The following is a 13,905-nucleotide window of genomic DNA, read 5'->3' as shown; positions in this document are numbered from 1 at the left end:
ATTCCAAATGCGTAAGGGTGGGCTGTTGCATCAGATTTGGGATGGGCCAGAAAGCAGTTAGGCTATTTACTTGGTTTTGTATATTTCGTTCCCATATTTTCATCAATATCGAAAATACATCATTCCTGTCAATACATAGGCCTAGTAATATTAACAGGAATGTCATGCCGTTTTCAATAACACCTCGTTTGACAGTGACATACATCAGTTTCAGGCTAGCCATTTCGGTTAATGTGTTTTAATGAAAGCATTCCAAACTGTTGCTTGACATTTAACCTTCCAACTGCGCTCGTGGAGAAAGAGAGAAAGTGTTGTTTTAAAGAGTCCTGCAACGAGATAAAGCATTTAAACTTGGGGGGCATCCAACATGCAATTCCACGCGTTTTATCTAATAAAAAGAGGGTGACAGTTCATAAGGCTGCAGGGTGAATGTAGGGTACTTATTGTGTTCATAAAAAGCCATGCTGTTCATTGAGCTATTGCTTTGTTTATTAGACCATGCGGTCTAGACATCGTCTTACGAGACCAGACATTCGACGGGGGGTGGGTGTTTGAAAATGACATTGTGACACCATCTATTGGTATTATTTAGCACTACAACACCTTTTAAACTCCAGTCCTTTTCTGTAGCCCGTCCAACAACACCTTAATATACTAATTACCTTATAATAACCTTAATAAACCACGAGACATAGACCTGCCGTCAGGGGACTTGACCTGCACGTAATTGCCCCTAACATAAGCGTTCTTCTTGCACTATATGTTGAATCTTATTTTTTATTGGTTTCACAATTTTAGCCAACATCACCATTTCGGAATTCCAATTTAGTATATATTACATATTAAGTGTAGCCTACTTTCGAATAATATGAGAAGCATGCATTTAACGTCATATGGTAGTCTCCCCATTCTGCTCTACTACCACAGGACACCATACATCTCTGAACTAAATGCGTTTTCAGGTTGAACTTGAGGGCAAAACCCAATACATAAACAGCATCGCCACCTTGTGGCCAAAAGAAGGAGCTGCATAAACTTTTCTCTGCATTTTATTTTGTTATTAGCACAAGAAAACAGTGAGTAGTTTTATAAACATCATAATAAAAACATTTCTATGACAGAAATATTCACAAACAAAACTTGGTGAGGTGTAACTTGCCCTCAAGCACCCTCTTAACTACTCCCTCATTCTCTCTCTCACACACACACACACCACATTATTTAACCGCACAAACCCATGTCACTTCCTCCTTTGCAGTAAATCGGAGTCGAAGCTCTCCATGTCGTTGCACACGCGTGGGCCTGGCTCGCGGCTCAGTTCATACGAGCAGGGCGTGTCAGGTCAGTCCTCCTCCTTCTCGATGTAGGCCTTAGTGGCCTCGCGGGCCACCTGCCTGGCCAGGTACCTCTCTCTGGCCGAGCCCACCGTCTGGTCACTGCTGCGCTTCGCAAACTTGTTCACTTTAGCCTCCTCCTCCTCCCTCTCTTTCCCTCCCTCCTCCCTCTCTTTCCCTCCCTCCTCCCCCGCGTCTCCCTCCGCTTTCTCTTTCTTGTCTTCCCCGACCGCCTCCTTCCCTGCTGGCTGTTCTGTCTCCTTCTCTCCCTCCTTCCTCTCTCTCTTCTCCTTCTCTCCTCCCTTGTCCTCGCTCTCTCCCTCCTTCCTCTCTCTCTTCTCCTTCTCTCCTCCCTTGTCCTCGCTCTCTCCCTCCTTCCTCTCTCTCTTCTCCTTCTCTCCTCCCTTGTCCACGCTCAAGTCCCTCCTCCTCTCCTTCTCCGTGTTCCTCCCCCTTTCCCTCTCCCTGTCCCTCGGGCTCCTGTCCCTCGGGCTCCTGTCCCTCGGGCTCCTGTCTCTCCTCCCGTGTCTCTCCTCCCTCTTCTTCTCCCTCCTCCCCCTCCCCTCGTCCCGGTCTCTCTCTCGATCCCTCGCCCTGTCCTTCTCCTCTCTCCGCCGGCCGTGCCTGTCGTCCTCTCTGTCTCTCTCCCGCTCCTTCCCCCGTTCTCTCTCTCTGTCCCGGTGGCTCTTCCTCTCCCTCTCTCGCCCCTTCTCCCTCTCTTCTCCGCTCCCCGACGAGGGAGACCTCTGTCTGTATTGGCGTTTGGAGTGGGCGGCGGCGCCCTGGGCGGGCTTGCTGAAGCCGGCCTTCTGGACAGGCCCTTCCTCGCTGTCGCTGTGGGAACCGGGGCCGTGGTCGCCGGAGGGGGGGGAGGGAGGGGCGGAGGGCTCCTCTTTGATCTGGACAGCTTGGGGAGTCGGATGCCTGTCGGAAAGAAAGAGAAGAACAGAAGATGGAAGGGGTGAGTCAGAGAGGAGGAGAGATATGAGAGGGAGACAAAGTTAACACCCATCGATGTATGTGATGTGTGTGTGTGTGTAACATGTGTGTGTGTGTGTGTAAGGAGGACTGACTTTTGCGACGAGCCGTCCGGGATGGCTTCTTCTCCTACAGTTTGGTTCAGCAGGTGTCTGTAGAAGCCACTCAGATCCTTCTGCTTCTTCACATCCAGAGCAGCTGGTCACACACACACAAACAGGTAACAGTATTAACGGAGATCCCCCTCCGCACACCCGTAACTCGCACAGACACGGCGAGTGCCTCAGTGTCTCACCCTCCATCTGAGCCAGCCTCTCCAGCCTCTACTCAGTGTCTCACCCTCCATCTGAGCCAGCCTCTTCTCCCTCTCCTCCTCCTCCTTCCTCTCCTGCAGCTTCTGCCGGTACGCCGACGTCACGTACGCCTCCTTGTCGGCAAACTTCTCCCCCTCCGCCTCCCTCTCCTTCTGGATCTTCCTCTCGTCCCTGCGCTCCTGCTCCTTCTTCCTCTCCTCCACCGCCCGGATCAGCTGGTTTATGTACTTGGGCTATGGACAGAGAGACATCAGAGAGACACGGGGAGAGAGGGGATGGAGGGATGACACGGTGAAAGAGATAAAGGAGGGTGAGAAGAGGTCAAAAGAGATGTGTGTGTAAGTGTGTAAGTGTGTGTAAGTGTGTGCGTGTAAGTGTGTATGTGTGTGTGTGTGTGTTGGCTCAGGGTCTCTCCAGTACCTTCTTGTCTGCTCCTCCCAGAATTTTCTTGCTGCTTTCCAGTCTTTGTTTCTGCATGTCTTCATACACCCCGTCATAGTCGTACACGGTGCTGTCCTGCTCCAACGCTTTGTGCATCTCCAGACGAGTCTGCACACACACGCACACACACACACAAGAAGGTGTTAGTCTAGCAGTCATTGAGCACAACTGTCTAGTTTCTACCAGTAATCCAGGTCCTGACCTCCCTAAAAAAAAAACAGCATCATTCTAATGTCACCGTCATCGACCGATACACGATGCACCACCCCTCCATTCTGGAGTCTTTTCTTCTTCTCTCACCTGCTTCATCATTTTCTTCTTCGCTGCTTCCTTCAGCAGACTCTCCCCCACCGTAGTCTGGAGAGAAGAAGAGTTTTGCAAGACAAAACAGATTCCTGTCAATGAGTTGGCCCGATTGGCCGCATGCACTAAATACGGTTGTAATGAATATTCGAACTGGCTTCAAAGTAAACCATACACCTACTTCCTCATCTGAATCATCGCCAAAGATAGAAGGTCTTGGGATGGCAGCTGTTTTTGATGCCCCCTTCTGGGATAAAATCAGCCCATACCTAGGAAGACAGCGCATCTTGAGAATTACTGTTGACGTTTGATTTAGCGCCAAAGACCACAGCCCTTTCCTATTATACTAAATTTGGAGCCTGCTTAACCTTTCGATTATTTAGATTATGTGGCCAATATACTGTAGCTAGTAAGATACCTAACTAGCAAAGGCAATCCTATCTTGGCACGCTAAAGACAAGTAACGTAAGGTCTACGTGATAAGTCAAGTCTCTAGTACATATTGGCATTCACCGTTCCGCAAGTACATCTACTTACACTGCCTGTTGAGTTAAACTAGTGAAGTAGCTAGCTAACTTTAAGTCTGCATGTAGCTCTAGTCTAAAGCTAGCTCGGCTAGCTATCTACCTCGGCAAAGAGTAAACATAGGCTAGCTGCCGGTGAGATGCAGCGTCGTGGTCGTAAATAGTTGGGCAAACACAACAACACACTTGTGATAAAAGCCAAAACAGATAAGCGTTCACAGAGAAACAACATTTACTTATCTAGCTAGCTACTTACTGTTTCCCAGGGACCGCCATCTTGCTTGAATGAACTGTGACCTGTCACGTTAGATTCGTTAATAGCAGAGCTAACATTAATTTGATTCGGGAAACAAATCGTCAGACCCCATAATAAATTCCAATATTAAGTATTCAACGCCAAAATTTTAAACATTATGTCACTGATTTGCTACCATTGTCTTCTTCAAATCTTGATAGTCACTAATGTAACTAAAACGAACAATGGAAATCTACCACTAGGTGGCGACATTGTACTGGAAAAGGCTTTAATAATCCTAAAACGGATTTCCTTTTCTCATCTGGGAATTCAACCCCCTGCTTCGCTGTAGGGAAGAACCCACTGGAATTTGACGCTATCATGCAGCCGTAGACATGAATTAATAGTCATTGTTGGACTTTGGTCTGTCCAACCAGTTTTATTACTGCAATGGTTAATAAATACGACAGTCCTCTGCCGCACACTATCATTCGACTCTTTTTACCTTATTTGCTCAGTTTTCTTCTCAAATCAGATCAGAGAGCTCATAGTTCACCTGTGATTAAAGCTGCAGATTTGGACCCGTGTTGTCTTCTCTATGTTACTCGTAATCCAAACACCATTATCCCTGTCGTAATCTCAATCTCATCTCGTCTACCCTCACTGCTAATCCCCTGAGTCAGAGATAGAGACTGGTTCTGTCCGTATGAAGGGATGGAGACGGGGGGGGGGGGGGGGGGGGGGGGGTGATTGGGACACAAATAGACGGAATGACAAGGATACAAGGATGTTTGCCTCCTGTTATGTCCAGTGGCATTTGTGTTGTGTTGGTTGTATCGTCGTAGGTTGCTAAGCAGTTTGTGTGTGTGTGTTTGTGAGTGAGTGAGTGAGAGAGAGAGAGAGAGAGAGAGAGAGAGAGGGAGAGATGGGGAGAGAGTGTTCATGAAAAACAGCGAGTCATTGCTACTGAAATATGACACTCCAGTGTGTGTGTGTGTATGTGTTCATTTACAGTCCATAGTGTAGGCTATACAAGTATCCGCACGAAAAGGGACACTCAATTATTTGCAATAGTGTCCTCTTTGGTTGCTTAATAGGTAGGCCTATCTATGCGTCAGTTTAATCACTCACTGAAAAAAGCAAATATATAAAACGGCCTTTAATGACACCTGGCAGCGCCACTGAAGGAAATGTAAGAACTGAAGTGGAAACGTCACGTTTAAAAAGAAATAACATTTCCAAAAACATACATAGGCTACAACATTTCGAGAAATACAAACTGTTTCACAAAAAAAATTCTATAACCAATTAAAATATGAGATACATGTTCAAATCAAGTAGCCTAATATATTCGAACAGAGAAAGGTCCATATAAAAACTAAGAAATGTATTTATTTGTAAATATCCATAGTTCTGATCCATAGCTTTACGACTTGAAATTCCTTGTAAGGTTTCCAAATATATCCTTATGTCAGCCTTGAAAAGCGGAAATGGCACGTGAGGAATGATGATGATGGATGATGACACCCTTCCGTCCATTCTGACGTGTTTGTGCAGTAGAAGGTGTTGCAAGTTTGGGATCTATGTACATTTCCTGCAGGGCAGTGAGTGGTTAAAGTATGGTTACGCACAGGCTCAGACAGGCAGTCTGAACAGTTTGAAACACATTCTCCCAGTCACAAATATGCTCGCTACGAACCGAAATCATGAGTCACACAAGAATTAAAAAAGTGTAAAATGACGTCATTCTTATTCCCAAAAAGGGTGATTTATTCACTGCTAATTTATATCTTCCATGCATGTATATTTTACTTTTTCTCCCATCATGAAATAATACATTGTAGTGAATCAATTCTTAATCCTATTCGAATCGAAACAAAGAAACAGTGACTTCAGGGAGTTGACTGAAAGCAGTTTTAATTGTTTCTTACCAGCGCAGACGGGGTTAATCCAAATTGACAGATTGCGGTTGTTGCGCAGGCGCACAACGTCCGTACCGAGGAAACAGCCGGGGAGTATCAGACTGGCTGCGGGAGAGACCAGCCCGGTTCAGCTGTTTTGTCCAGAAACAATAATGACCGTCTCGCCGTTGTCGCTTTCTCTCAGGTATCCTTTTCCCGGTCGCTGAATGGCGCTGGTTACCGTACAGCGTTCGCCGACCCCGAGCACATCCTCCAGTCCCTGCGTTTCGGTAAGCACCGCTGTTCTCCCCCAACCCCGAATCTATCTCGAAGGTTTGGGTTGATTTCCGCCGTTTTTGCCGACTGTCCATAAGTGCCTTGCCTTTGTACTTGTGCGCATGCGTATAATGTATTTTCATTTTGAATACAGTAGGTTACAAGGTTCCAATATTAACCAGAACTGTTACATTGTTACTGTAAGGTTTCGCAAGCATTTGTAGCAATCGTGCTCTGCACGTACGTTGCAGCTAGATCAGACGGGATCAAAGGTTGAAATCAACACGATTATTTTATTTTTGTCATTCCTGAATATACCTGATTTGACTTCGTTGCGCCTCAGTTAAATAAATGACACACTTTTGAAATATGTGACACACTAGCCAGTCCGGACATATTCTATTCAGTCCCTTGGTCTGGCCCAGTGTAGGTAACATATTAACACATTTAATCTTTATGGGTCTTCAAACTGCCGTGCTCTGAGCAGGCTAGAACGCCATGCAAAATTGTTGTAGCTAATCGTTCAAAAACGTTTGGAACAATTTCTTGGTGTCCCCGATCAGCATTTCATTTTGTAGTCTCGACAAGAAGCCACCTTTCCTGCTCTTCCGCTTGTAATGAGTGCCTTGTGCCCCCTCATGACACGAATGAATGCTGTTAGGTTATATACTAATGCCTTTTGGGGGGGGTTTGTTCCGTTGGCTAAACTACATCGCAGCTAGATAGAACCGCCGACCAATTGGCGGTTCACCGTTTTGCAACATATCAGGGAAGACAGATAATAATACGTTCCTCTTACAGTAGAGGTGGTTTGGTGTATCTTTCGCTATTGTGTTTCTGCATGTCTGCATGCTTACACACTTCCTGTGTCGGTCTTGGGGACTGTGGTCTCTGTGTGTTGTCATGAGCTCGTCAACTATATGCTGGCTGTAATGTGTCAGTTTGCCTTTTTTGTAGGTTTTTCAAGTTTACTTATGGTTTGCTTCATCGGTTCAAATGCCAAATCTAGCAGGTTCAGGCACCTTCCAGGCTTCACGTGAGCCTATAGCTCATTTAGGATCTTTAGAGATTTAGGCCTCTGTACTTCAGACGACAAGAGAATGTCTAGGACACTGACCCTCCCTATAAAATCATTTAGGAGGCAAAACCTGATCATAGATCAGACTCGGATACTGTTCACTTTCTTAGTTTCAACTTTAATATCATTCAGTGCTAATTAGCCTTAGCTTAATTCTACGCTGTAAACACGTCAACAGGTGGATGTCCCATAAGAACGGTTACGACAGTCCAAAGCCCCAGGTGCTGGGTCAGGTCCGCTCTGCAGACTATAGTGTCATAACTAGTTGTTTTGAGGGCGAGTTCCTCAAAGGCATCACAAAAATGCCGGCTAGCTTCCTCCGCTTATGCACACCTGCACCAGATCACCCCCTAGGGTCGCATGTGCATCCGACGTCATCTGGTAGGTCGGTGTAGAAACGGACTCATAGCATACCACATCCGTGTGTTTTACTGCATGTTTACACGGAGACGACAACGGTGTCGTAAAAACAAAACAAAAAAAACTTGCACTTTGAAACCTGTTTTCAGGCCCCCCCCCCCAAAACGCCTTTGTGGTGTTAACGAGCAGCCCTTTTATTTGAAAAGTTGTTGTGTAAACTGCCCCTTAGAGCATGTTGAAGAGCATGTTGGGAGTCAGGTGGCTGAGCGGTGAGGGAATCGGGCTAGTAATCTAAAGGTTGCCAGTTTGATTCCCGGTCGTGCAAAATAACGTTGTGTCCTTGGGCTAAGGCACTTCACCCTACTTGCCTCGGGGAGAATGTCCCTGTACTTACTGTAAGTCGCTCTGGATAAGAGCGTCTGCTAAAATGACTAAATGTAAATGTAGAAGCATTGTGGCTTTTGAGCTGACACTCTCTGGATGATGACCACAGGAGGGGGTGAGGAAGGGGGGGAGGTTGTGTTAACCCAAAGCAACTTGCCTGAACTAGAAACCTGTTTAGGAAGTCAGTGACATTCATGTCAGAGATCACAAGAGTCTAGAACGCTCTGTAGAATCCAGACAGCGATTAGTGTGCGTGCACACATGTGTTTGTGAGCACGTGTGTCTTGGTGTCATGTGGTGTGTGTGCGTGTGTGTGTGCGCAGTGTCTCATGAGTTGCTGCTGCCCCCCGCCCCCCCATCTTCTCTGGAACCTTGTGGTGAACCTGTCCATGGTGTGTGTGTGTGTGAGCTGGACAATGGAGGCCTTTGATAGCTACACACTCTCTCTCTCTCTCTCTCTCTCTCTCTCTCTCTCTCTCTCTCTCTCTCTCTCTCTCTCTCTCTCTCTCTCTCTCTCTCTCTCTTGCCCTCTCTCTCTCTCTCTTGCCCTCTCTCTCTCTCTCACACGTCTTGCCCCCTCTCTGCTGTCCCGTCCTGCTCAGGCCTAGTGTGTGTGTGTGTGCAGTGGTGTGTGTGTGTGTGTGTGTGTGTGTGTGCAGTGGTGTGTGTGTGTGTGTGTGTGCCAACACATTTCCATGAACTCTGGAAAACATCCCCACTGGTATTTGCATTTGTGTAAATCTTTCCACCTGAGGAATCTGTGTTCCTGCTCATCACCTAACCGGAAAACAAATTCAAATCAGTGCTCAGCGCTCACTTATGAAAACAGCTTTCTGATTGAACTACCCACTTACCCATTATGCACCAGGGCAGTGTTTTGTAGGTCTCCCCCAGTACCCGGTAGGACCAGGGATATAGACCTGACGCAAGGTCTAAGACTTAGCATAGCCTTTCTACTGTTACAGTACTGAGTTCAGTTGCAGATTGGGCACTAGCATGCAGACTAAGCTTCGACACAAATGGTGGTCTTGGCCGTTTTTGTGTTTTTACCCATAAATCTAATTTTATAAACATATTTGGAGAGGTTGTGTGTGTGTGTGTGTGTCAGTGGGAGCATGTTTTTCTCGTGGGCCGCACCTTAAAAGCAGGCTGAGGTCATTTTCCTGGAGAGGACGAGCGTACTGAGTTTAGGGTGGACTGGCCTCTCTCTCTCCCCCCCCCCCCCCCCCCCCCTCTCTCTCTCTCTCTCTCTCTCTCTCTCTCTCTCTCTCCCCTCCTCCCCCTCTCTCTCCTCCTCTCTCTCCCTCCCTGTCTCTCTCTCCACTGCTAATGTGGTTAGGGCCTTCACTAAGCCCTCCATGCAGCCTCTATCACATGATGCTACAACGTGTGTGTGTGAGAGAGAGAGAGAGAGAGAGAGCGTGTGTGTGCACATGCTTCAGTTTGCACACGGTCTTGCATTTCTGTTCAATGCTACATTTTAATAGACATGTAATGGTTGCTGTCTCTCTTGTTCCAGGAGTCTGGTAGTGGAGAGGATGACCGACGATCTCAACCAAGAAGGTAGGCAAATCACTCCCTTCCTCTCTTTCACCCCCTGTAATCATCCCTTTCGTGACATCACTGAAAACTCCTCGGCCATTATGACGTCACAATACGCATCCCCAACAGTGACATCAGCTCCTTCCAGTGTTTCCTTCCTGTGCCTATTGTGACACTGAAAACAGCCCCAGGGCCATTGTGACGTCACAGCAACGTGCTCTCTCTATCTCTCTCTCTCCCCTCCTCTCTCTCTCTCTCCCCCCCCCCTCTCTCTCCCCATGCTGGGAAGTGAGAGAGTCAACTGGAGAGCTGGTTTCTCCAGTTTTGGTCAACCAGAACTTCAAACCCTTTCATCCCAGCAATCTGACTGTGCTTCCTGCTACAGCATGCGGTTGTTTGTTTTGTTTTAGATGGAAGTCATCAAATCAAATCAAATTGATTTGTATAGCCCTTTTTACACGCAAGCATGTCACAGAGGGCTTCACATACGCCCATAGAACTGCCCCTCAACCAACCTAAACCCTCAAGGAAGTCATGTTGAATTTGGCGGTGCCAAATGTTACAGGTGTCACTCATCGTGTTGCTGTTCTGTGTCCTGGAACTCACAGCCAGCCTTCCAGAAAACACGCTTTTAGCTGCCCAGTCGGTGGGGCGAGTGGAATCGATTCAGTACTAACTTCAGGGGGTCAGATGGCTGAGTGGTTAGGGAATCGGGCTATTAATCAGAAGGATGCCGGTTCGATTCAGGCTGTGCAAAATGACGTTGTGTCCTTGGGCAAGGCAATTCACCCTACTTGCCTCGGGGGAATGTCCCTGTACTTACAGTAAGTCGCTCTGGATAAGAGCGTCTGATAAATGACTAAATGTAAATGTAAACTTGGATCTCCTGCAGGGGATTGGGCTGTGTGCCGGTGCAGCTCCACGGCCATCCACCAGGGGGCAGCAGCACAGAGGAGAGTGGGGTGGATTTGGGTCAGGGGAGTTCGAGAGCAGACCCTGTATCTGTTTAGCTCACATGACAAAGAGTTTTGCGTCAGAGTTTGGTCAGTGGAGCTCCACTGTTGCTTGGAGAGACAGAGAGAGAGAGACCAGTCCTGTTGCTTGGAGAGACAGAGAGAGAGACCAGTCTGTATTTGTGCAGCTGGGAGTGAAATCTATATTCACATCGCTGGGCCAAGCGTGTGTGTGTGTGTAGGTGTGTGTGTGTGTGTAGGTGTGTGTGTGTGTGTGTGTGTAGGTGTGTGTGTGTGTGTAGGTGTGTGTGTGTGTGCACAGGCCTAAAACACCAGTGGAGATGTTGCTGTTCGTATCGAACACGGAGAAAGAGGTTATCAACCTTTGTGTCCGTGACGGCTGCTTTAACTGTTTTAGACTCGTGAAAGATGATGTTTCGTTTTTCAGACGAGCCGATTCGATCCTGTTCCTCTGATCCCCTCGTAGATCATAAGCATAGTTGTTCACGACATGTCACCCACATCAGACGTGCCTACATGTGTATTTCAGGGGGGGGGTGGGGGGGGGGGGGGTATATACTCGTACACAGACCCTGTGCAACACAAGGAAGTAAAGAACGATGCCAAACAGCAAACACGCTTGAACAGTAAACAGTCCTGCTGCCGGGCAGGCTGTGTTATACTTCCTGCTGGGTGTGTGTTTGTCCTCACGATGGGCACCGTTTGTTGTTCTCTTGGAAGGTTTCTTTTAAGAACTTGGTATGGGGTTGATGGGGGCTGGGGGGGGGCTAGTGGAGGGAGCTGGGGGGCTGGTGGACAGGGTGGAGGGGGCTGGTGGACAGGGTGGAGGGGGCTGGTGGCAGGCAGAGTGGTGAACACCTCCCTTCAGACTACAGCTCAGAGAAACACCACCACACCTCCACACATGGAGGTTGCACACCTTTGGCTCCAGTTGCGGTGTGTGTGTGTGTGTGTGCGTGTGTGTGTGCGTGCGGAAATCAACAACAACACGTTTCCTGGAGAGGCTGTTCCCGGGAGTTTCTTGGAGAGACGTAAAAGGTCCCCCAGGTCATGTGACCCCCACATCTCCCCTGCTGCCCTGCCTGGCAGCTGCTGAACCCTCCCTCGTCTCCCAGAGCAGTCTGCTCAGACAGGCACCTTGAACCAAAGCCCTGCGGAAACCATATTCCTCTGTATTATTTAATTTTTCGACCTTTTGCCACATTTCAGGCTTCAAACAAAAATGTCAGTCTCTCGATGTGCGCAACTGATAGAGACATACCCCAAGCGACTTACAGCTGTAATCGCAGCAAAAGGTGGCGCTACATAGTATTAAGTTAAGGGGGCCGAATAATTTAGCACGCCCAATTTTGCAGTTTTGGATTTTTTGAAATATCCAATAAATTTTGTTCCACTTCATGAATGTGTCCCACTTATTGTTGATTTTTCATAAAAAAATAAATTTTTATATCTTTGTTTGAAGCCTGAAATGTGGCAAAAGGTCGAAAAATTCAAGGGGGCCGAATACTTTTGCAAGGCACTGTAACTCCCACTAGCTTGTGTAAACTTCTGAGCCGCACCCTCGCCCGGGTGTGTGCACATCGGCTGAACCTGTGTGTTTGTCGAGAGACTGATATGGTGATACAGAGTGGGATCGCGACGCCCTCGCGTGATTGGCCCACGCCTCCTCTGACATCGCGCCACTGTTGCGAGCGGCTGACAGGCGCTAATAAAAAAAACGCTAATAAATATATTTGATGTGCTGGATGGGTCCGCTGGGAGACAAGCATCGAGCAGGTGTGTGTTTGTGTTCATAATAATCATTACGTGGGCGGGATATTTCTCTCTCTCACTTCCCAGAATTTTCCACTGTGTGTGTGTGTTAGTGTGTGTGTGTGTGACTTAGACTGAGGCAATACACAATTTCACACAATGTTAATCATTACCTGAGTAAGAGCTTGATTACACACACTCACACACACAGACAGAAACAGAAGCAGAGCAGGGAATTCCCCAGTGTTACGTCATGTTACCGTATCAGACACACCTCACCCTCCAGTCCTCGTCTCGTACCGACCTGATCTCTCCCCTGCTCGTTCTGACTTTCATCTCGGTGATACAGCTGTGGAAGAACTTAGCTGAGGAACACGGGTGAAACCCCGGCTTCCTGTCTTCCCGCATGGAGCTTTATGGATTCAGGAAGTCTCAGAGTGAAACTACCTCCATTGTTTTCACCTCCAGTGTCCGAAATGGAACCAGATTGGGATATGGGATGTTGTAAAAGATACCTCGCCGCCCCGCCCCACCCCGCCCCGCCGCCTTCAACATTGTTTTTACGCTAAGCTACAGTGATTGTTCTTATCCAGGCATTGTGGAAAAACACTTTTTTTCCACAATGCTACACATGATCACACACACTTACACACACACACACCACAGTTTACCCTTGACTCTGCCACTGGGGGAGGTGGCCATGTTGATGACATGTTGACGTCATCACACCTGTCACAGTGGGCAGGCTAGGGAGACAGGGGTGGGGGGGGGAGTGACATCAGCAACTCTACAGAGACTAGTGACGTGTTCAGCTGCAGAGAATGGCAGTCTGTCTGCCTGTCTGTCTCTCTGTCTGTCTCGTCTGTCTGTCTCTCTGTCTGCCTGTCTCTCTGTCTGTCCGCCTGTCTCTCTGTCTATTTCTCTGTCTGTCTGTCTGCCTGTCTGTCTCTCTGTCTGTCTCGTATGTCTGTCTCTCTGTCTGCCTGTCTGTCTGTCCGCCTGTCTCTCTGTCTGTCTCTCTGTCTATCTCTGTCTGTCTGTCTGTGTGGGCAAAGTGAACCAATAAGGTTTACAGCCCCAGATAGAAACAGAGGGTGACCAGCGAGGAAGGAGAGGAAGAGGACTGCCATGGCAACAGAGAGAGGAGGAAGGAAGCTTGTGACCGGGGTGCGTCTCAGACACCTGGGATCACTTAGCAACCATCGTTTGCTCCCCAGCCCGGCAACAGTTACCCAGGGGCTGTATGAGGCTCCTCTCTGTACAGTGTATCAAATCAAATCAAATGTATTTGTATAGCCCTTTTTACACGCAAGCATGTCACAGAGGGCTTCACATATGCCCATAGAACTGCCCCTCAACCAACCTAAACCCTCAACCCTATCCAGTTCACCTTCCCTTTTGGGAGGAGCTAAACCACACATGCTCAGATCCAATTCCATTAAGTGTGTGTGTATGTGCCTGTATGTTGGCGCACGTGTGTGTGTGTGTGTTACCGTCCACTTACAGATA

At 47.9% G+C, this 13,905-nt stretch overlaps 1 protein-coding gene across 1 annotated transcript; it reads right to left on the bottom strand.

The window, feature by feature from the left end:
- Positions 1–1,046: 1,046 nt before the first annotated feature.
- nsrp1 (nuclear speckle splicing regulatory protein 1) lies at positions 1,047–4,180 on the bottom strand. Its single transcript, XM_067229096.1, has 7 exons — positions 4,151–4,180; positions 3,552–3,639; positions 3,368–3,424; positions 3,047–3,175; positions 2,652–2,859; positions 2,408–2,510; positions 1,047–2,258 (listed from the first exon to the last, which is right to left on the bottom strand). The coding sequence occupies exons 1-7, from the start codon at positions 4,168–4,170 to the stop codon at positions 1,343–1,345; spliced, it is 1,521 nt and encodes a 506-aa protein (XP_067085197.1). The 5' UTR covers positions 4,171–4,180; the 3' UTR covers positions 1,047–1,342.
- Between the last annotated feature and the right edge of the window lie 9,725 nt (positions 4,181–13,905).

This window comes from Osmerus mordax, chromosome 25 (genome assembly GCF_038355195.1).
Source record: "Osmerus mordax isolate fOsmMor3 chromosome 25, fOsmMor3.pri, whole genome shotgun sequence".
NCBI classification, from domain to species: Eukaryota; Metazoa; Chordata; class Actinopteri; order Osmeriformes; family Osmeridae; genus Osmerus; species Osmerus mordax.
Note: the sequence above shows the minus strand (reverse complement) of the source record. Positions and strands in the feature narration are given on the sequence as shown.

Excerpts from the sequence above, each read along its gene's own strand:
- nsrp1 (XM_067229096.1), bottom strand. The coding sequence starts at position 4,170 with ATGGCGGTCCCTGGGAAACA. Across the intron at positions 3,425-3,551 it reads GCGATGATTCAGATGAGGAA|ACTACGGTGGGGGAGAGTCT; the intron begins GTAGGTGTATGG and ends TCTTCTCTCCAG. Across the intron at positions 3,176-3,367 it reads AGAAGAAAATGATGAAGCAG|ACTCGTCTGGAGATGCACAA; the intron begins GTGAGAGAAGAA and ends GTGTGTGTGCAG.